At 56.7% G+C, this 21,908-nt stretch overlaps 1 protein-coding gene across 1 annotated transcript in view; it reads right to left on the minus strand.

Annotated features, from left to right (window-relative positions):
* Positions 1-1,413: 1,413 nt before the first annotated feature.
* The window catches only part of LOC119110160 (epidermal growth factor receptor), a 55,433-nt gene continuing 34,938 nt past the window's right edge, over positions 1,414-21,908 (minus strand). The window contains exons 2-3 of the mRNA XM_037233895.1: positions 2,547-2,713; positions 1,414-1,422 (exon numbers count right to left, since the gene is read on the minus strand). Of these exons, the coding sequence (XP_037089790.1) occupies positions 1,414-1,422; positions 2,547-2,713 (176 nt within the window). The remainder of the gene's footprint in view (positions 1,423-2,546; positions 2,714-21,908) is intronic.

The following is a 21,908-nucleotide window of genomic DNA, read 5'->3' on the forward strand; positions in this document are numbered from 1 at the left end:
GCTGCAGCTGCGGTCGCAGTGCTCTGTCCGAAGCTAGTCCACCAAGTGCAAACAGACAGTCTGCTGGGCCAAGAAAACGTGGGGGTGATGATACCGAACACATTTCAGTTAAACGAGACATAAAAGTTATACGCCTCGTTACAAGCTTCCTTTTGTGGGTAAATTAGCTTTTACGTCTGGAAGGGATGCTTAAGAACGAGGCTTACTGCTTGGAGTGAGATCCATACCAGGCACGGTTCATTTGCAACGCTCCGAGTTCTTATAAAGACTGTAACAACCCACAACAGAGGGCGTGCTTTTACACATTACAATCTGCTTATAGAATACATCACAGGAAAGCCGAACACATCAGGTCAGAAAATGATCCAGCACTACCACGCAGATAAGTAAAACAAAAAAAATAGCACAGCCCCTGCTTTCCTATAGTCAGTGTGGGCAGGGCGTATGAATCGCTTTTGGAACTGCGGAAACAAAAAATCAGGCACCTATTAGAATTGTGCTGGGCACGAAAACAACAGTTCGTTTTAGAACAGTCGCTGATATATCAACGCAAAAGAACCGCGATCACACGTATCACTGATGGGGTAATTCAAATACGAAAGTTCTTTCCGATGCCCGCAGTCTCTTTTACCCAATGTAGGCCATTCAATGCTAGGAGACATGTTCTCTTCACCTAAGCATATAGGTCACAGTTCGTTGCAATGCAGAGGAAGCTACATCACCCGCGTTGTCAGCATGGCCAGCCCAAAAATAGCACGCCGGACGGCTGTCTTTGTTCTGTCCTGTTATCTGCGTGTAAATCTTCCCGGAAATTGCACGTGATATCACTTGGGAAGAAATGTTTCACGCACTTGGAGCAAAGATCTTATCATGCTGGGCACATACAGGTTGCCATTTGTAAATGGGCGGAAACATGCAGATCGTGGCTTAATGTCCTCCACATTACCTATCGCCTGGGAATCTTGCATGAACGCAGAAAACACGCATGTGGCCAAGGATAACCCCAATATCTTAGGTTAACGTCGTGTCGTTCATACCGAATTGAAAGCATCAACCCGTCCTGTTGCCCGCACATTGCAATAACGAGCATCTAACGGGTCACGGCTTTCCACGATCTACTGGATGTACTTTCTTTCCCGCAAAACATCATTTGAGTTGGTTCATTGCAATCCCACAGCTACGCTGTGTGCACATGTACGAGTGTGAGCCCCCTGTATCTGTGGCGGACTGCACCAAGGCCCCTGCACCCGTGAGAGACGTCGCCGTTATTTGCCTATCCGACCAGTCACCGACTGATAGTGTTGATCGGGGCCCGTTCGGCTGCGTCACGGGCCACCCTCCGCCCCCTGCACTGATAGCGTTGACCGGGGCCTGTTCGGCTGCGTCACGGGCCACCCTCCGCCCCCTGCACTATCACTGGTTCTGATGGGACGCAGATTAGTCCCGCTCACAGTCTGGGGCCGGCCGATCGCCGAGCAGAGCAGGCAGCTGCGCGGCCCCGGTGACCGGCGGTGCGGCAGCGGTCGGGCGCCTCCCCCCCCCCCCCCCCCCTCTCTCGGCAGACCGTGTGAACGTCTGTGTGCCTTAGCTAATGTGACCGCTCTGTACGGATACATTCGCAATTATTAACCCCGGTGTGGTACACTTCACTGCTTGTCGCAACACGACCTGTTCATGTACACAAACGTCGCGGCACATTTGGGATGCGGGGGCGATCGAGTGAAATATTGACGAGTTGTAGCGTTCGATTTAGTGCAAAGTTTTGGGCTCTTGGTTTTCACACTATCTGTCTCGCCGGCAGATACGCAACCACTGTGTTTGTTTAGCTGATTTCTACATCCGTCAAAATACAATGTTTTATGACAACAGTGACCATTGTCAACTGCTGTTCGAAAGTAACTATCAAGGATACATACTTAATAGAAATAGGACTGAGCTTATGAGGATGGCAACATACTTCACTGAATTACATCGGGCAGCTCTTAACTTACGACGTCAACCTGCTTTGCTTTGAACCTGAGTAATAACAAAGACCCATTGCATTCTCACTTCGCACTTTTCAAAATGTAACTTATCTACGGTTGTGTCATTCTTTGTCGCTTATCTACCACATAAGGACTGATGACTATTTTCAATAAAATTTATGTGATAATAACACGCTGCTGCTCGGTGTCAGAGATACACCAAGAGCTTAAAAGACATATCGACCACCCCCCCCCCCCCCCCAAGAAAACACCTTATATTTATTTGGCACGAGAATGCAGAATACGGGGCGTGACAATACGAAGCTCTGAGGTAACACAGTAGAGGCTAGGCGTATCAGTTGCACCGCAAAAGAGGGCAATTGCACTTGCAACATACAGGGGATAACGTTGACCCCGAATGGAAGATCTACCCCAAAACAAGTCGAGCGTTTCTGCAGGGCCAGCCGCGTCATCTGCACCAGCCGCGTCATCTGCACCAGCGTGACCCCAGCAGCGGCCCAGCGCCCGGCGCAGGCTCGCGCAGGCGAATCTCGCCCTTTCCGCGCGCCGTCGCCAGCCCACCTCTCGGATGTACTGCAGAAAGCTGAGGTCGAGCCGGTCGTCCTGCAGCCAGGTGAGCTCCAGGTTGCCGTCTACGTAGGTGCAGTTGGTGTAGCGGTCCCTGAGGTTCTGGTAGTGGGTGGTGCGGTTGCCCGGCACGGACATGCGTCCGCTCGTGCCGATGCAGACTGTGGGCACGGCGGGCCGGTCAGGCGCGGGGCAGGGGGTGCGGCGACGCCACAGACGCGGCGGCGCCAGCGCGGGCGCCGATCAGCGCATTGTGCATGCTGCGAGGGAAGACAAGTAGGAAGCGATGCACATCGGTTGTATATCACTGTCATAAAACAGCACCCTATACTTTGCTATAATCAACAGCAGCTGGATGGCTCAGTGCACGTTTGTTTTCTAATTAGAGGCAGAACAACAACGCATTTTCAAGATGTTGCCGCTCATGTACGCACGATGTTGTCGAACACGACCGTGCAATTGAAGGTACTTACTTTTTGGTTTATGCGGCATTTGAGGAGTGAAGACGTCAACAGACGGCTTCCCAAGGCCCTGACCCAGCGTCAGCACGCAACAAAACAGGAGCGCGCAGCCCACAAGGCTCGCGCCGCCCCGATTTGGCAGCATCCTGGCGATATGGCAGCCGACCGCGTACTATCTGCACGCGGCAGGCGAGGCCAGCTCGGAATGCACGGGCTCCGACATGGTATCACAGGGAGTGGAAGGTGGGCGGGCCGACTCAGACCGGCAGCTGAAAAAAGGACCAAGGGCCGTCACAGTGCGGTCAGCGTATGGGAGAACACAGGGCATGAGCAGCCGCATTCTTGTCCGGGCCGCCAGTCCGTGTGCGCCTCTCAGAGTTATTTGCTAGGCCGGCGTGTTCCGGACTTTTCTGCCCCGCGGCGACAAAGGGCGTCGTCCGCGGGGTCGTCACCTATCCTCAGTGACCGCCTGGCTTTATTGTTACTTGCTGATCCTTCCAACTCAAGCCGGGTAGACGCACTAGCATGCAGCTGTTCCGGTTTGTGCTGCGTGACCCTATCGAGGTCACAATAGCAGCTGTCCACGCACCAACCGGGCAGGGTGGCGTCAGTCCAAGCTCATGGTGTCCCCCCCCCCATACCCCACCTGTTTTGTGTCCACGCTGCATTCCAATCTGCCTCGGCTACGGCTGTCAGCTCGGTTGGCCGGCCGATCCATTGTTATCACCGGGCGACGAAACAAAAACTGGCAGCAGCCCGGCGGGGCAGAGTGGTGCAACGAAGGCCGAGGTCAGAGTTGGAAGACATCGATGGAATTTAAGCCGCGAGCCCACGAGCAAATGTGCAAATCCCTCGTTACGGTGTGCTTTTCTCTAGCCGCGAATTCACTGCCGTGTACACGTCCATACATTCAAAACTTATTTCATCGTGATTTGAGTGTCGAAAGTAGGATATAAAAATTGGCTTGTAAAGGTACGGACAATGAACTCGATGGTATACGCCTCTGGCGGAGTTTCTCCGCATATTTTAGACGAGAGTATTAAAAGCGGTCCGTTTATGACCCAGCCCTCGGTGCTAGTAGCCTCAGTCGACTGTCCCGTCTTGAATGCGCGTGCGCCGTCCGTCGCTCAAAGGATCGCGGGCCCGGCATCGAGTCAATTGTCATGTGCTATGCAAAGCGCAAGCCGAACAAGCCATCAATCATACTCGCTCTCATGGAGAATGCCTGCTATTTTCTCGCGGCATGGCGGCGACCGTGCTCGATGCAAATTTGGGTTTGCAACCTGCCCAGGATGCATAGGGCACCAGGTACGGAATGTGCGTCTTAACCCCCCCCCCCCCCCCCCCCTCTATCGAGAAAACTCGGCGGTGCCGAGTGATGCTGGGTCCTCTAACCGGTCCCAAGCGCCTCAAATCTCTTCGGCACAGACGGTCGGCAGAGCGTCGACCCCACGCCGACCTCGAACCGGTTTTACGGCTAACAGAACGTCCCACAGCCATCAGACTGATAATTGGTCCACAACAGGGGAGAATTCAGTAAAAAAATGAAGCGGTCTCGGGCGGGTATCTAAAGTTCACCTTTCACTTCATACGGGGTGCAAAGGTGATTGACGGTGGACCACAAACTTGAGTAGCTCGATACTCTAATTGCAATTCAGTGGACACGGGTACGAAATCATAAAATTCGTTAATCCAACACTTCATGCGATGAATATAAGCAATGTAGAGATTTAGTAGCATCCTATTCCGCTACTATTTCACATATTTCGCGTGCAGTTTATGGACATATTTGGTAGCATCCTCCATTCATATACGCATCGTGACAAGTCAAAACATCTACTGCTTGTGAGTCCGTGAGGGTGATGGGTCTGCACAACGCCACTCCGTTCCAGAGGGCCACACCGTTCCGTGTTCGAACAAAGCCGACTCTTAATATCAGCGCGTCCCATACAGCCGACCGCCTGTCAGGTACCCAGCCAGGACAAGCGTGAAGGGTATTCTGACGATGAAAGGTGCCGATGTCGGACGGCTGGCGGTCCCATCCGGAATCAGTGACGGGACGTCATGAGGTCGGCCCGCGGGGGCCGTCGGCCGTCCGCGTGTGGCACCCATCCCGTCAGCCGACCCCTCCGTCAGCAGAGGGCCGCGCCGGACGTGATGGCGCGCTCCAAGACGACCGTCTGAGGCCTTCGCTGGAACAATGACCCCGGCTGGACATTGGATCACGGGCTCTGAGCAGCGCGGTTGGCAGTCACCCGCGGCGTCTCTCCGCCTTTGTTGGATGCCGTGCTCTTTCAAAACTCGAAAGGACGCCTGTGACAAGCACTAATGCCCTCATCACTCGGCAGCGTAGTTCCACTGAGCTCTGCGCTCGCCGCTCGTCGGTGAATGTGTGCTCAACACCGCCCTTGTTTTCGGCAGGGCCGGGATTCACTGCTAGTCAGAGGAGCCAAAGCTTCGCTCTGTCAGCGGACGGCGGCATACCCAGCGCGGGGCATGCACAGGCGTAGGATAACGCTGGCTGCACTGCCCGTTACGTTGTGCCCGCACGCAAAACGAGTCCAACGCGAAAATCTCGCTTTGACTTGTTTCAACCAAATCCACGCATCTTCTGAGACCGTGAGTAACTATCTAAGAGTTAAAAGACTGAGAAACTATATACAAGTTACATTTTCGTCTGTATACAATCATGATTCAGCCCATTGTTACAAAACGGCTTGAGCTTTATACTAGCATATGACTTAACTTACACGGTTTTTGACCATATCGTAGTGTTCGGTGTATCACCAGCAATAGCACAAATACGCATGCAGCCCAGGGCAGAGCTGCAATGAAATGCAACATGTCGATTGCGGATGCAATTTCTAGATCAACATCATTTGGCGATGGGCCAGCTCATAAACCTTATTAAAGGCAATCCGCTTCTGGAAGCGAAAGTGCCAGCATATATTGCATGTTTACATACATAGCCTACCGGATGGCGCAAGAATTCCACCGCAGGCATGAGACAGCAAGATATGCGCGACGGTCCGTGACTTCCGCGTGTCTGCTGCTTGCCTTTCACACGGCCCCGCCACGCGACAGCACACCTGCGCCGGGCAGCTCAGGCAGCGACGTGATCGTCAAAGATTGCCAGGAAACAGTGGGTTCTAGATGTTAACCCGACGGTTAACGTGTTAGCTGTTAGATATGCCATGTTAGGCGTTAGATATGCCGGGTCTCACCTCCGGTACCGTGGATCACATGGTCGACCAATTGTCCTTGGCCGACGGACTCAGACTTATATTCATCTCTCCGTCAGTCCACTCTAAGTCGGCTTTTTGCCGTCTCTCGCACTTCCAGCCAGGAAACGTTGAACGACCGGCGGCCGGTCTGCCCAACACCCGACCGGGGACGTCTCATCCGGCGACCTCCGCCACCAGCCAGATCGTGCCCAGCGTTGGCCGGCCGGAGTCGGACGGCTCCTGCTAACCGGAGCCCCACGGCCGGCTCCAGCTAACCGGAGCCCATGGCCGGCTCCAGCTAACCAGGGCCCCACCGGCCGGCTCCAGCTAACAGGAGCCCCGCCGGCCGGCTCCAGCTAACAGGAGTCCCGCCTGCCGGCTCCGGCTAACCGGAGCCCCGCCGGCCGACTCCGGCTAACCGGAGCCCCGCCGGCCGGCTCCGGCTAACCGGAGCCCCGCCGGTCGGCTCCAGCTAACCGGAGCCCCGCCGGCTGCCGCTGCTGCTCCTGCTGCCGTCGACCGCTGATCGGCCGCGGATAGCGTCCCGACACAGGTCCAGGCATTGGTCGGCGCAGCGGGAGCCGCGCCACTGATTTAAAGACTGATTTCCACGCAGATAGGCCTGCTCTTTTTCACGTGCTGAACATTTTTCAAACACTGTTATGTTACACAGGGTGATTAATATGCTTTTCTGGAAGCTTTTGTATGAAAACATCTGCGATTGTGTTAGAAATTCTGGACAGGGAAATGTCACAGTCATATTAACAAATGAAGGTGTGGTGGTTCAAGAAAATGGTGCGTGCCTTCTTTCAAAATAACTTAAAAATCAGCCCTGCGGCCCAAATCATGTAGGTATGCCAAAAACCCACGCTCAGTCAACACTGCTGTATTCATAACCGTTGCGCTCAGACAAGACAATGATGCCCTTCCAGGCCACCTTATTTCACATAATAGCAATAATTCTCGCATGACTCAACAACGTTGCACTTTACTTAGTTCCATTTCATGCGGCTCTGACTGGCCTCGACATAACCGATTATCACTCGTGTGCTTGTGTGTGACCACGTGTTACTGCGGTCACGGGAGCTTGACGTCACATTAAAATGCACATTACAGTAAAACAACGGCCATTTTGTCCCTCAAAACGTCCGAAGATATTCAACCTTTCGTGCAAGGCTGGGCTGTCCAGCGTTGCAAACGTTACACCTTCAGAGCGGCCCTGAGTAACGTAAGTTAAAAATGCAAATGTCCAGGTACCTAACTATAAGTGAATACTTTTAGCCTTGTGACATTTTGGTTTGCTTATTTGAGTCTTTCAATAATTTTTTCCGTATTACGTTTCGACGGATCCACTCGGCACTCAGAACATGAGCTTGAAAGAGCTCGCACTTTATTTGTGTTTGCTAGTGTCCAGATACTACAATGCTGTGCACTTAACGAGACAATGAGTCAACACACGGCTAAGACCTTCCCACACTCATCAAGACAGCGACATAAGGTGGCGAGACAGTGAGAACGAGGCTCCTCCTGAAACCAAGGGGGAGGAGCCTCTCCCCCCCCCCCCCCTGCTCCTCCTTCCGCCACCTCCTCGGCTGCCGGCCCGTCTAATGGCTATTTTCTCCAAGACAGGGGTAGCATTGGCATAATCACTTCCTCGCCGCTGCTGGCGCCCGCCATCTGCTGCAACGTTTCCGGTTTCCCACGGAAGGGCGCGAGTGGTGTACCGGGACGAGATACTGGCCCCGCGGCCGGATACGCGACGGCCGTTGGAGTGGGGGGTTTTTGAACAGGTGCGGTACGCGGCTCCGGATCAGGCGCGGAGCGAAAGGCAGCAGAAGACGCTGGATATTAGGGCTTCCGGCCGTCACGTCGCCGTTTCACAATTGGGTCCACTTGTGCAATGGCTTAACGAAAATAGCGTGATAATGTGGGGCATTTATAACAACCTGACTTTCGCCATCACATTTCGAAGCAGCCAAGATGCAAGACTCGGTCAAGTGCTGTGGTTAATGGGAGCGATAATGAAAACATGCGATGATATTTACGTAGGTGCTAAAGCGAAAGTGTAGACAATCGTGACTGCGCAAGAGGTCGCAAAGTGCAGCTTGGCAACTATAGCGGAATTACTCCACTGCGGTAAACCAGCGAGGCAAGTCACTGAGACAGGCCTTCGATGCAAGTCTTCAACACAGATCAGTGAGGCCAGTCGATGAGGCAGACCTGCGAGATGAATCATCGAGACAGACCGGCGAGGTGAATCACTGGGGCAGGTCCAAGAGTCACCGATACAGGCGAACGAGGCGAGTTTCTCATACCGGCTCGCGATGCCAGCGGAGACAATCTTCCCCTTGATCCCAGCGGTCACCGAAAGAATAGCAGATGAACTCCGGTCCGAGGTCCGGGTTTCACACATCCCCGCGAGAAAACGAGCCGTGTTGTTTTACCATTGTCCTCAAAAGCGTAGTCCTGCCTTTACACACTACCTCCAAAACACCTTATCGCTTTACGATAGCCCTCCGCACACAAAAGCCGGCGGTAAACAGGGCAGCTCCCCGCGTCTGCCGCCGCCGGGCCGTGCCGCCGCCGGCCGTGACGGGTCCGCCCCGGTCGCGCCCGGCGCCGAGCCGACCGGTCGCCGGCCCGTCCCACTGTCGACCCTCCAGATCACACACAAACAGGCCGGTAAGCCGCCGAAGGCCGGGCGGCAAACAATGCGGCGGCGCGCGCCGGCCGGCGCGGCGTCCCCGCCGCCGGCGGCCACCGCTCAAGATGGCGGCCACTGTCAACCGGGCCGCGCCGACGGTCGGCCGGCGCCGGCAGATCTGGGTCAGCCGGCAGCGGCCGCGTCCTCCGCGCCGGCCGCATTGTGGCGCAGAGTGCGTCGCCTTCGCCTAGGTTGCACGCCCGATTCGGGCTCGTTTCAGGAGGCGGACGGCGGGACAGTGGGCTAAGTGGCCTGTCGTGCCGCCCTCTGTTATCGCGGCATCGGCGGCATTATCCGGTTGTAGGTTAAGCACCTGGGCACTTATAAGGTTATCTATGCTGTTCAGCGGTCTGACACGTGAATCGGACTACGGCTCAATAGCTCAGCACAAAGGACCGGTCTGCCTGCGTCAGGAGGTTTACGTTCCGGCAGGCCAGATCAGACGTCAGAGAAATACCATCTATTGTTCTTCTCAGCCATGTTGTACATCATCGCGAAATTCGTCATGTTTTGTGTAGTTAGCACTCCTTGCAGCGATTCTGTTGGATGCTTTGTTTGTTTAAGATGTTTTGAAGCTAAATGTTTTCGGAAAAGAACCACATAATATTGCATAATAGTATGAACTGTTATGATGCATTTAGCAAAATTGTGACTGAAACTTAACCAAAAAAGGAACATGAGAAAAGCTGAATTGGTGCACCGCTACTTTAGCCTCCTTTTAAAAACTGCAAACGCATTCTGCTTACGCCACGAGACAGCACCGGGTTCCCAAGAAGGCAATGATAAAAAACTGAGAAATGACTGACCAAATAGGTCTGAGCCTAGGTCCATCACATGCATTGTTTGATGTTTCTTACGTCAGCGATTGCCTAACCTTGCGGATTCTTAGCCAACCTGATTATGCAGCATGCGGGGAACTGGTGATCTCATCAAGGCTGCCGATTCTCTGTAGCCACATTGCAAAATGTTTCTGGATCATTCACAGTTAACTACTCGCTACGTCGCTGCGAAGTACTGCCGTTCCGATGAGCCAGCGCCTACAAACACAAACTCCCGCACAAAACAAGTCTTCAACTCATCGCCTTCATCACCTCAGTAATGCAGCTTTTAGCTCGGGGCCGTTAGCAGACGCGTGTCGCTGTTAGCCACGAGCATCTAAGCGGCTCACACCACCTGTCGAGCCCGAGCCACGAGTCAGCTGAACACGCAGTGGTGGAGAAGCTGATCTATGCGGTGCTCTCAAGTACGCCACGTGGGAACAACGCAGGAAAGAGGACTGACCAAACCAAGCCCGCTTAGCGGGCCCGCCCCAACGCTGGAGACTGCAACACCGAGTCACGCAGGAGCACCGAAGACTGCAGGGTGGTGTGGGGCAGTAGCACCACGGGCCGGCCTGCCGGCCACTCGCGTCAAGTCAGGCACGACCGTCACCGGCGCGCTCACGCTTCAGACCGGGGGAACGGGGGCAGCGGCGGCAACAGATTTGTCAGGACATGCATCATCCGCAGAAAGTTGAAGGGCGCGACCTAATCAGGATCCCTTGTCTCTCGCTACCATTGTGGCGAACATATGAGCCGATGGGCTCCGGACAGACACATCCCCGGATCCCCAGGATGGATCCAGAATACCATAGTGCTCCATGTAAAAAGAATCCGCGATCAAATCCTGGAATCCTCTCCGGAGGGAAGGGGAGAGTTCCAGGCACATGCCTGCTTCCCGGAGTGTGTCTTTGGCGGACGTCGTTTCGAGGCAAGCCCGTGCCGTCGCCACAGAGCCGTCTGCGAAGCGAGCTCGCAGTATTGCACAGCTGGCCTCCTAAGCACACATTGACCGCAGTCGCACCAGGAATGTGCAGCCACAGAGACCTCGCGACCGCAAACTATGTGTGACCAAACCCCAGCGGTGACTGTTAAAATCGTTCAGCACATGCACAGTCTATAAAAATTTATAAGTGTGGCGTTACCGAGGCTTCTCGCTTCCCGCTACCACACGCGGCAAACATATGAAGTGATGGCTTTCCGCAGTACGTGTCGCGCGCGTCACTGCAAGCCAGGCGGGTGTAGTAACGGCGGCGGCCACCGGAGCCGTCGGCGAAGCGAGTCCACGGCACTGCACAGCTGGCCTCCCAAGCACACATCGACCGCAGGCGCATCAGCGACGTGTGGCTGCCGAGAACTCCCATCCGCAAACTATGTGTGACGAAACGTCGGCGGTGACTTCATCCGCCGCAGCACGGGTTCTCACCAGCGGCACTGTCAAACGCCTAATCGCATACCGACGGACGGCCGTCGTCACCGCGTGACTCATGGCGTCATCTGCCGAGAGAGCCGACTGACCACTGAGGCCGGCGCCGGCGGGTCAGCACCAGCGCAGCGCCCGGTGGAAAGCCAGGTCGGTCCCCGGTCGGCTGCCCAGACCTTAGCATGCGTGTTCAACAGGTAAAAGTGGTTGCAGATTAAACAGACAATAGGATGAGCCTTCACATGTAGCTCTTCGGATATCGAGTTCGCCGGTCAGTGGAGCCGGAGCGTCCGTCGTAACGTGGCCAGTTATCCCTTCAGTGTCTGAGGAATGTCAGCGGCCTGGCCGCGAGGACGACGAGGACAGCTCGCTGCGTGGCTGCACCTCGCAACGGACCTGGTCCTGATCAGACAGACAGCGGAGCTGCGTCGTCGGACGCCTGTCCCCGAACTGCCCTAAAACTGCCGTTGTTGACAGGTCTGCCGTTCCCGTCACGGCTTCCACGCGGCTTCACCAGTCAGGCGCGCGGCTCAGCAACGACACAGCTCAGTCGCGTCGACTTGTGTGTCAACTATTGCAGGTGCAGTGTGGCGGGGGAGCGGGATCAGCGGAGAGCACGACAGCCTGATGTCTCGAAAATATGCGCTTCTTAACGAATTTATCCCACTCCGTTTCGATGAACGGAAAGCTTTGTTTGTGTTTTGCATTTGCAAAACAGCCTGTTATTTCGGCAAGATAACGGCCATGGTCATGAAATCTCATTCAAAGATGGCAAGCTTCGTGTACGACTTGGCTTTTTACACTATATTTTGTTATATTACAACAAAGTATACTGGGAGCCAAACCAGCATCGATAAGCCCAAATCAACTTCGGAGCCGCCCACAAATTAAGATAAGTCGACGCCCCTGCCACAGCTTCTGCTGAAGGCTGAAAACATGGCGAAGAAACCAGCCCGGTTACAGCTACACACCTTCACGCACGGAGCTTTGCTGTCGGCGCCACGGGCCACGCGGTGAGGGTACACCAGCCCGGTCACAGCTACACACCTTCGCGCGCGGAGCTCTGCTCTCGGCCCCACGGGCCACGCGATGAGGGGATACCAGTTCGGTCACAGCTACACACCATCACGCACGGAGCTCTGCTCTCGGCGCCACGGATCATGCGGTGAGGGGATACCAGCTGGCAAGGCACGCGTCGGTAAGAGACCAGTCGCTGTTCCGTCACGTGCCATCCCGCCTCCCCCCCCCCCCCGCCAACCGGGCATCATAGATAGTCGGGGATGAACCAATCAGGTTCAAAACTACGCACCTCCTCCTTGGCGGTGAGTGGTCTTCAACTTGACTTTCCCTCGTCCCTGGGTCCCAGACCCGCCGGACCAGGGACCACGCGCCGTCCGCCGGCCACGAGCGGACCATTGTCCGCGCGGCGACTGTTCATAATGTAGTGGATATTTTTCCCGTCCGGGGCGGCCCCGGCGGGACGCCGGCGCCCCCCGCCAGGCGCGCCGGCCGGCTACGTGGCGCCGCCGCCCGTGGACGGGCCCCGACAGCGCGCCAGATTGGTCTGACTACTCTGTCACCGAACGGCGGCGCGGCAGACTGGTCTACCACCGGTGGCGCCGTCACCGGCAGGCCTGACAGGCGGGGCAGACAGGGCCGGCGCAGGCGCCACCAGGAGTCCGGACCGCCTGCAGGAATGGCCGAGTGGGTTCGACACTCGTGGGGATTTGCCCGTGTTCGACAAACATCTCGCAAAGGAAAACAACTGCAATGAGTTTGTCGGCTTGTACGTTTCGTCATAGCTCGGACCCAAAGGGTGTCGGAGCATGATTCTGGAAAGTGGTCCTTGGAGCACAGGTGTCAGGCATGGCGCTAACCGTGGGACCCTCAGCAAGCCGTCCTTCAAAATAGTCGCAAAGCTGCTTATTTCGACCCTGCATCTTGCACCACAGTCTACATAACGTGCAAGCATGTCGGCGTCTTTTAGCAACCACAAAAAGCCGACATTGTTTCCAGATTCGAGGCGCCACACGAATCTCTCGCTTTTTGCGCTTCGCCGTGATTCTGACAGCTTTACTGCGTTCGCCGCTGTGAACCTGTTCAGAAATGCAAATCGTTCCGCGTGGCAGCGCGGTCCGCCGCAGCACGCATGCGCCCTGCTGTTCGCCAGTCTCCGCGCAACCCCGCTCTCCTGGGGGCGGGACCGTCGCCCGCGGTCCTATCCCAAAACATGGCAGATAACAAGTTCGGTAATTGCGGCCTGTCCAGAAATCAGGGTCAGACCGAGCGCGGCGGGGAGGGGGTGGACCGACAGGGGGCGGCCGGCCGGCGCGCCGCCCGCCCCGCGCACATTAACCAGGTCCGTCGGGTCGGCAGGGGTTCGCGGCGGCTCGCTCCATCGCCGGTCTTTGTTTGAAAGCGAGCGGTGAGCGTCAGCGCGTGAGGGGGGCCGCTGCAGCGCGCCAGGACTGTGCACTGCCTCCTCTTGAGGAGCACATCATAACTCACTGCAAACAGACGGTATATACATGGGCTACATTGCACAGAAGGTACTTCGACATCCTCACGCCTCACACCATGAGATGGGCGAGCAGAACAGAAATTAAACAAATTAAACGAGCATTAACGAAATGGCACTGGCCACCTTTAATTCCGTTTACTGATAGCACGGCCGACGGGTTAATGGGTGCTCGAGGGGAGATGGATTGTTTTCCAGCGGTATCGGTGAAAACTTGACAACAGCTCGCCCGTCTGGCGGCCCGTCCGGGAGGCCATTAATTCGTGTTTACCGCGCTGGTTTCTGCCAACCGCCAGGCTGTTTTTCCCCATTCTTTGGGGCGAACGGACGGCCTGGACCCGCCGGCCACACGCCAGCGGGAGAGGGGGGGGGGCAGGTAAGGGGGAGGGGACGGCCTGGCACTGGCTACCTCATCCGTCATGAGGGAGTTAGAGCACGGCACCGCGAGTAAATGTATGGACAACCCGACCCAGGGACAACTTTCACAAGGGTCGCACCGACACGAACCGAGTCTGGCGGATTAGAGAGAGCAAGACAGCCGTGGCACTTACCCCACACGGTAAACGGCAAGGTCAATGCTTACATCTGGCATTTTAATCGCAAAAATGAGGTTCTCGCGAGCAGAGGTAAATGAAGAAATGCCCGCAGATGTATCTTTGCTATTTACCCCGTCCGCGCTGATAACATTCCGTCATTAGATTTCCATCTCGTCTTTTGATTGGTCCGAGTCGAGCGTTCCTCTGTCAACGGCCCGGCCGCACCCCAGTCCACTGACCACTTACCAACAGACCGCTATGCAAGCACCGCATTAGGCTAACTACCGCCGTACGTAACGCCTAGAAAGCTGACCCGCGGCCGGGCATGCGGCCGCTGTCGGAGCCGCCTCACTGACCCGAACAGCGCTCTGCCTCCGCTGACCCACTGCGGCAGGACTGCTCTCACCGAGCACGCCCGAGCGTCAGCGGTGATCCAGCACCAGGGACTGGTGACGGCGGTCCGCCGGACGGTCCTGACACAGCCCCAGGTCCAGCACCAGCGCAGCAGCTGACAGCGGCGGTGAAGCCATCTGGTCGAGGCTTCAACCCGGCTCCAGCCCCAGCCCCAGCGCAGCAGCAGTCAGAGGCGGCCTTCGACATCCGACCCAGCCCCATCCCAGCACCGCCAACTGTCGGTTGCGGGCCCGCCACCTGCACCAGCGTCCACAATTGGATCACAGTGTCCCAGCCATCTAACAGACATTCCCAACGGGGCACGGTTGACCTGGCCCAGCCACGCCAAAGGAAAGGCACCGACCCACCAGTAATTCAGCCCCTGACCCAGCATCAACAGATAACAGCAACAGATTGGCCACTGATCAAGCCACATCAACATGCAACCGGAGGTCCACAGGCTGGCCCAGCCCAGCGAAATGGCAACGGCAGACCCATTACTTGACCTAGCCCGCTACATAACGGTTGGCGCGTTATCTCGCCACTTAAAGCCGGCCCACTGGATAATCCGGTTGTGACGTTCAATCACGTAATTAAAAGAGCATAAAGCCGTACAACTGAAATACGCGCAGCACCTTGCTCTCACATTCACCCGGTTAACCCGCGACGCTGCCAGTAGCATCTAGCTCTCACATTCACCCGGTTAGCCAGCGTCGCTGCCAGCAGCATCTTACGTAGGCGATGAGGTTACTTTTGCTACAGCATAAGTAACCTATATGTAAGATGTTGCAATTTCCTGGATGACATAAATGTTCGGCATTGACACCCATGGGACTCCTCAAAGTTTTCATGCTCTGCAAGTCTGAAATCGATGAGTTTGACGCAATTGGAAGCCAAGGGCGCACTTTCGCAAAATCAGTGGGGAGGAAAGGGGTGCTCAGCTTCGCTTTGATCAAAACCGGGTTCTAGATGGCAATTTGTGCTTAAATTTGGGCCAATTTTTATTGCATTTTGACGAAATATAAATACCGCTTTACAGCCTCGGGCGTTTGTTCACATCGTTTACATTTGTCGTATACACAGTGTTGAGTCTTGAGGGGCCCCGTCGATCACTCTTGCAACAGCCGTTATATCTGCATGTACTAATGCCTGTAATCACAGGGCTCGCTGTCAAGGTAGAGAAGAGCTGAGAGTTGGTGAGAGGAGAGTCGGGCCTCTTCGATTGAATACGATACTACGTTCTTAAATGCGGCTGTATCATCCAAATGACCAAGATGGGCTTCAGATAGTCATTAATCCCTAATGCGCTGCTCTTTCCCACGGCACGACAGCATCTTCAGCGGGCACCGTTTGATGTCCGCTGGAGCCTTCCCTCGCCAGCGAGCGGCCCCGCGCCTCCTCCACCCTGCTCGATGATACCTGCCCGGGCCGTGCGGCGCCCCGCCGGCCCGGCCCGGACGGCCAGCGCCGGCAGCCGGCGCCCGGCCGGCCGTGCGTCGGCCGAGCGGCCGGCGGCGCCCGGCCGCGGTATGCGCGCCTCGCTGACGTCACGCCAAGATGGCGGCGCCGAGCGGCGGCGGCGGCACGGGCGCCGCGGCCGGCTCACAATGGTGCGCGCCCGGGCGCAAGGGTCTCGCGCTGTTGTGATGCGACGCGGCGGCAGCGGCCGCACCGGGATTTAAAGGGCTGCGGGAGCGGCGTGCGGTGGCGCTCCCACGCTGCAAGGGCGCCGCTGCTCCGCCTGGCCGCCATTCCCAGGCTGTTTAGTCGGCGGGTTAGTCACTGGCCGCGCGGCCGCCTGGGAAGTGTAGCGGCGGTGCCGCGCGCGGCCTCGCGTCGGTCGCCTCCGGGTAACGTGTGACGTGGCTCTCCGCGGGAGGCGCAGCGACCGGGCTATACGGGGTACGCCTCCGTGCTTCTCGCTCGGAACTGTCCGAAGTCCAGCGTCCGCTGTCGGCGCCTGTCCTGAGTCGCACCAGGCTCCCACAGTTGCCAGCGAGGCCCAGAATTACTCACAAATCACCATACGTTGGGGGCAAAGGTCATCTCGTGGAGGCAGGGGTCACACACGATCGGGCAAGGGCTGTCACATGGAAGCAGCCGTCCCATGACGAGGAGAGCGCATGCCATGGAAACAGGCGACCCCAGAACGACCTGTCCATGTCCACAGCGGCGGGGTAGGCCATGGCCGAGCGGGGCCTCACTCGCCCAGGTCAGATTAATCACACGAGGTCGCTGGCGTCCCGTGAGACCAGGCTAGCACATGACCAAACAGAGATACCCCCAGCGGCAGAACACAGGGCGGGCGGGCGGGCCGGTCCGCAGCAGCGGGGTAATCCGCCCACGGCTGTGCCGGTTGTGAGAACAGCCGATATCCATCCCGCTCGCGGGCCGAGAGCAGATCGGAGCCGAGATTGCGCGTGATCAGAGCTGTTTCCCAGAACAATAACGGCGCCGGCCGGTCGCCGTCGGCGGGCCTGGGACCGAGGGTGGAACTCGGCCTGCAGCCCGCCGGCGGGCTTCCCAGACAAAGAGCTGAACAGCGATCGGCTTCGATCAGCGCGGGCGGGCTTCACCATCGGCGATCAGAGCGGGTCGAGCTTCACCATCAGCGACCAGAGCGGGGCGGGCTTCACCATCGGCGATCAGAGCGGGATGGGCTTCACTATCAGCACTCAGAGCGGGACGAGCTTCACCATCAGCGATCAGAGCGGGGCGGGCTTCACCATCGGCGGTCCGTCCGAGCCGCGACAGAGTCAGGCCGAATCAGCCCACTTCCATGCAGCACGCGCCGACCCGGAATGGGCTGGGCGTCGGGCGCAGCGGCGGCGCGTCCGTGGGTGGCGCCACATCGCTACATCAGACGAGCCTGGGACAACCCGGTGAGTAACGCTGCCCTCGACGAGGCCTCCGCGGACGCTGCCGGCAGCCTGGGAACGATGGGAATCGGGCTGGGCTTACAGTGGCCACTGTGGGGGCCGCGACCCCAGTCGAAGGACCGCGATACGGGTCAGGGGAACCGCGGCGCTCTGGGACCGGTCTTTATTTGAAGCCGCTATTGTTCCGGCATTGTTATTTATTTGAAGCCGGCCACGGACCAACGAAGTCAGAGCGCCAACCGCACGTGTGGGTACGGTGTAAGGTCGCTTGGTCTGGCTATGACCCAAACGTAGCCACGAAAGGCGTTAAGCGTAATGATTAAATAGCATTCAAGGGTTTGACGGACATACAGCTTCAGAGGGGCATACAACCCACAATCCAAGACTGGGGACGCAGGAGAGGAAGCACATTCGGAGTGTAGTTTCGCAGCGTAAGTTGGAGTGTCTGGAAGGGACAGGGCATTACGCTTTAACCGGGCCTCTCCGGATTTGGCCCGAGTTACTCTCAAGGAAGGAGCCCCCATCCACAGTTGAATAGAAAACCACAACTGTAGGTAATACACACGAGAAGACGACGTTGCGGACGGACGGATGAGGGAAGCGATGGTAGGGAACACGATCCGTTGAGATAAAAAAAAATACCGGACGAGTGGAAACGCACAAGGAAGCGGGAGAATAGCTAGAAATCGGAAATGCACTTTATGAGAAAAGTGAGACCTTCAGCCAGCATGATGGAATAAACAGATGCATATGACTTACAACTTAAGGGTTTGCATCTTGACTGCCTTCACATCACTGTAACTTCCAAAATATTTGTATTGTTAGTTGTTTTTATGGTGGCATATTAGCTTCTGCTGAAATGTTTCGTCATTGCATTCTTGTTCCATCAGACTTATTCTGGGCATGAATGCACGGTGACCGGTCAAAGACCGACGAACAGAAGTCAAGAGATAGACTAAGACCAACAAGTAATCCTAACCAAAACAGAAGATGGTATGCGAACGGAGGAGCCAGCAAGAGACACAGGAGACGAACCGGGGCCCGGTGAGCGGGTTGAGAAATGGGCCAGAGGATCCAGCAAGAGACGCAGGAGACGAGCCGGGGCCCGGTGAGCGGGTTGAGAGGTGGGTGGAGGACCCAGCAAGAGACACGGGAGACGAACCGGGGCCCGGTGAGCGGGGAGACACAGAGACGAGCCGGGGCCCGGTGGCCGGGTTGAGAGGTGGGCAGAGGACCCAGCAAGAGACACAGGAGACGAGCCAGGGCCCGGTGAGCGGGTTGAAAGGTGGTCTGGTCGTCACGGATGCGTGCGCCGCCGGCCGGACCGTTATAAACGAGCTGTTCAGTGGCCAGCGCCAGACACCACCGCGGGCGCGAACGCCGAGTCAGCATCGGGCCACACCATCACGCTGCCTGTGCTCTGCACCAGGCTGCAGCGTGCAGCGGGCTACCACACGCCAGTACTCACGGCCAGCCCAATGTAATCCCATCAGGTCTGCCCATGGCGATGTTACCTGACAGCGTGAGGCACGGCCTGAACTGCGATAGCAAATTGCAGCAAATAGGTATCTCAGTTCCTTTCTCCTATCGGCGGACAAAGCGCAGAGCTGCCGCCAGTAGCGCGTTGCGTTGAAGTCTGCACCGGAGGGAATGAAAGCCTGCGCAACACCCGAGACGGAACACCAACGGTCACGAGGCACGGGCGCCGCTGCAGTGGCTGCACCAACATTCCCGCCACTGATTCCCCTCCCCACTTCTCCCGAACCACACCCGCGCCCCCGACCTCTCCGGACTGCAGCCGATGAAAAAATACGCGTCGGGGGCTGTCTGAGAACGCTGGCTAATCCTCAGTTACAAACCATGGCCTCCGCGTGCGCTACAGGTGCCTGTCGGCGCACTCTGCACGGACAAAGGCCCGGCCTCGCTCCGGCTGACCGGCGTGCGGTCCAGGAGCTCTCCGGCCGACAGCCGCGCGCGCAGACGAACCGCACTGGCGATGACCACACCAGTGCAAACACGCGGCCGCTATTGTCCTCGGCCGCGGACCGCCGACAGGGCGAGAGGTGCCCGCCGGGCTGGTTTTTTGCGCGGACTCGCCGCCGGCGCGGCGCGGGGTGCCTCCGAGCCGAGCGCGGCCAGCCGCGGCGGCCGGCTGCGGCCGCACCAGCTGACCGCGCCGCACGAGCAGACCAGTGCTCCCACGGAGAGGAGGCGTCGGGGCGCGGAGGAAAGGCCGCCGATGGAGCCTCAGGCTAAGCTGCGAAGGCCGCCGGCGTTGGCGTTGGCCGGTACGCCGACTCCCGCGCGTTTCCCCGCGGCTCATGCACGGGCATGCGCGGAATTCGTCGGGGATAAATAGACTAACTCTGCTCGCCGCGGTCAGCTGACGCAAGGAAGCTCGCCCAGTCAGCTGATGGTGGCCGTTGGGACTGCTCGTTATGGTGTGGGCTGACCGTTGTACCGCAATCCCGTGTATCCCTTTATCGCGCGCCCAGCAGACTGAGAGAGAGCGAGAGGTAAACAACGGACTGGCGGACCTGGTAAACGGACAAACGCACTGAACAAGCACGCGGCGGCTCGCTAAGTGAAGTTAAAACAAGCCGAAGACAACCCTGCCAAACAAACAAAACTGTCCACGCAGGGCAGCAGGCCCGGCACGCCAGCCAGCTACGGGCTGTCGCGTCACAAAGCGCCGGCTCCAGAACAGTGGTCGCTCACCTCACTCAGATCCAAACGCAGCGTAAACTAAGGTGGACAATCGCATACGCAAAGCGATGTCTGCGGGCCGCACTGTTCCGCCGGCCTCCCTGGCCGCCGTGGCCGTCGCTCTCGAGCTTGAGGCCGCGTACCGGCCGGACCTAGCGACGGCACCCCTCCCGCCCGCGGACGCCACGCTCGACTGGCACGCCACCTCCCGGCTACCTGTCGCCGCGCGCCGCTGACGCATTCTGGGTAGGTCGCTCCGCGCCGGCCAAATTACAGGTAAACATTCGCGAGGAGATGGGGATTTGGGCGCACCCGGCGCGCGGCGCCAGTCAGATCCGGCCGCACGAGAGCGCCATGAGTAGCGGCGGGTGGATTCAAGTCGCTTAGGTTGGATCACTCGCGTCATGAAGTTTCCGAATATAGTGCCCGACTACTTTGGGTTGAATGCGGGTTATTCTTTTCTGTTGAACTTTGGATTATTCTTGGCGTTTTACATTTTGTTTTTATTTTTACCTTTTGGTTACTCTTTATTTTTATTTTTTTTTTGTTATTCCTTACTGTTGAAATTAGTGATACTTCTTTACCTCAGTGTCAGTACATAGCTATCCAAACGTTTTTGCACAAGATCCTGCTTACGCAAAAACCCATAAATATATATCACAACTAAATCAAGGGCCTGGTTGAAAATGCCTGATGCTTGATGCCCTCATCCGACCTTCAGTGTCCGCTGCTAAGGCTGCAGGCCATCCTATCCAGGGGCAAATAGCGAGCACAGAAGCGACTCGAATCCACCCACCGCGCCACGGGGGACAGGGAGGTTTAACTGATGGAGCTGCGCAACACATATTACACCAGTCACATTCCCTCTTCCATGGTATCATTGTAGTCCAGTCCTCAAAAAGACTTATCCTCGCCTGATCACAAATACTTGACTACCTCAAGTATAACACCAACGCACTACCAGTTACCACAACGCAAGAAGACCGCGGCACGCCGCCGTTAAAGTTACCACAATAAGCGGAGCTCGCGCGCTGTTAACCGATCAAATACCATCGTTATTTCAAGTCACACAGATACACGGCCGCTCCCAGCAGTCTACGCGCGGGATCCTTCGCCTTGCATCTCCAGGGCTCCGCAGCTACACAGGGACATCAAAGCTCTCACTGATACGCCTACTTTATGGTAAGACAGAGGCCTGTAGGCAGGCATGCACATGCAAGCATACATCAAGCTGTCTTCACTGATCTTTAAGTGCTCTTTGAAGGGTTTAATAACTGTACGTTGAATGCTAACCTCTGGAACAATCTGTTTGTTTTGATCTTGCTGGCAACGATAACAACTACTTATGAAACATGGTTTGCATGGTTGTCAAACAGCCTGACGACATACCGACGATAAGCCTGGCACGACGTTTTTATGTAAGTGCCTTGGGATCCTTTCCTGGAAGGTGATTTTCCGTGTGAAGGACGTCGGTGCTGTAACTTTGTCACGAAATAAGCACGTTGAAGTGCATTGCAAGAGATGACAAACAGATAATGGATAAACAAGGAAATTACACTATTTCTCACCGGCACTGGAAAATTGGACAAGGCACAGCTCAACAAAAGGCATTTTTGCGTAGAAAAGCAATGCCTTTTATATTTAAAACATCGGCTGCTATTCGCGTTGTTCCCGAACGCCACAATATCCATGAC

This window comes from Pollicipes pollicipes, unplaced genomic scaffold (assembly GCF_011947565.3).
Source record: "Pollicipes pollicipes isolate AB1234 unplaced genomic scaffold, Ppol_2.1 Scaffold_7231;HRSCAF=8579_pilon_pilon_pilon, whole genome shotgun sequence".
Lineage (NCBI taxonomy): Eukaryota > Metazoa > Arthropoda > Thecostraca > Pollicipedomorpha > Pollicipedidae > Pollicipes > Pollicipes pollicipes.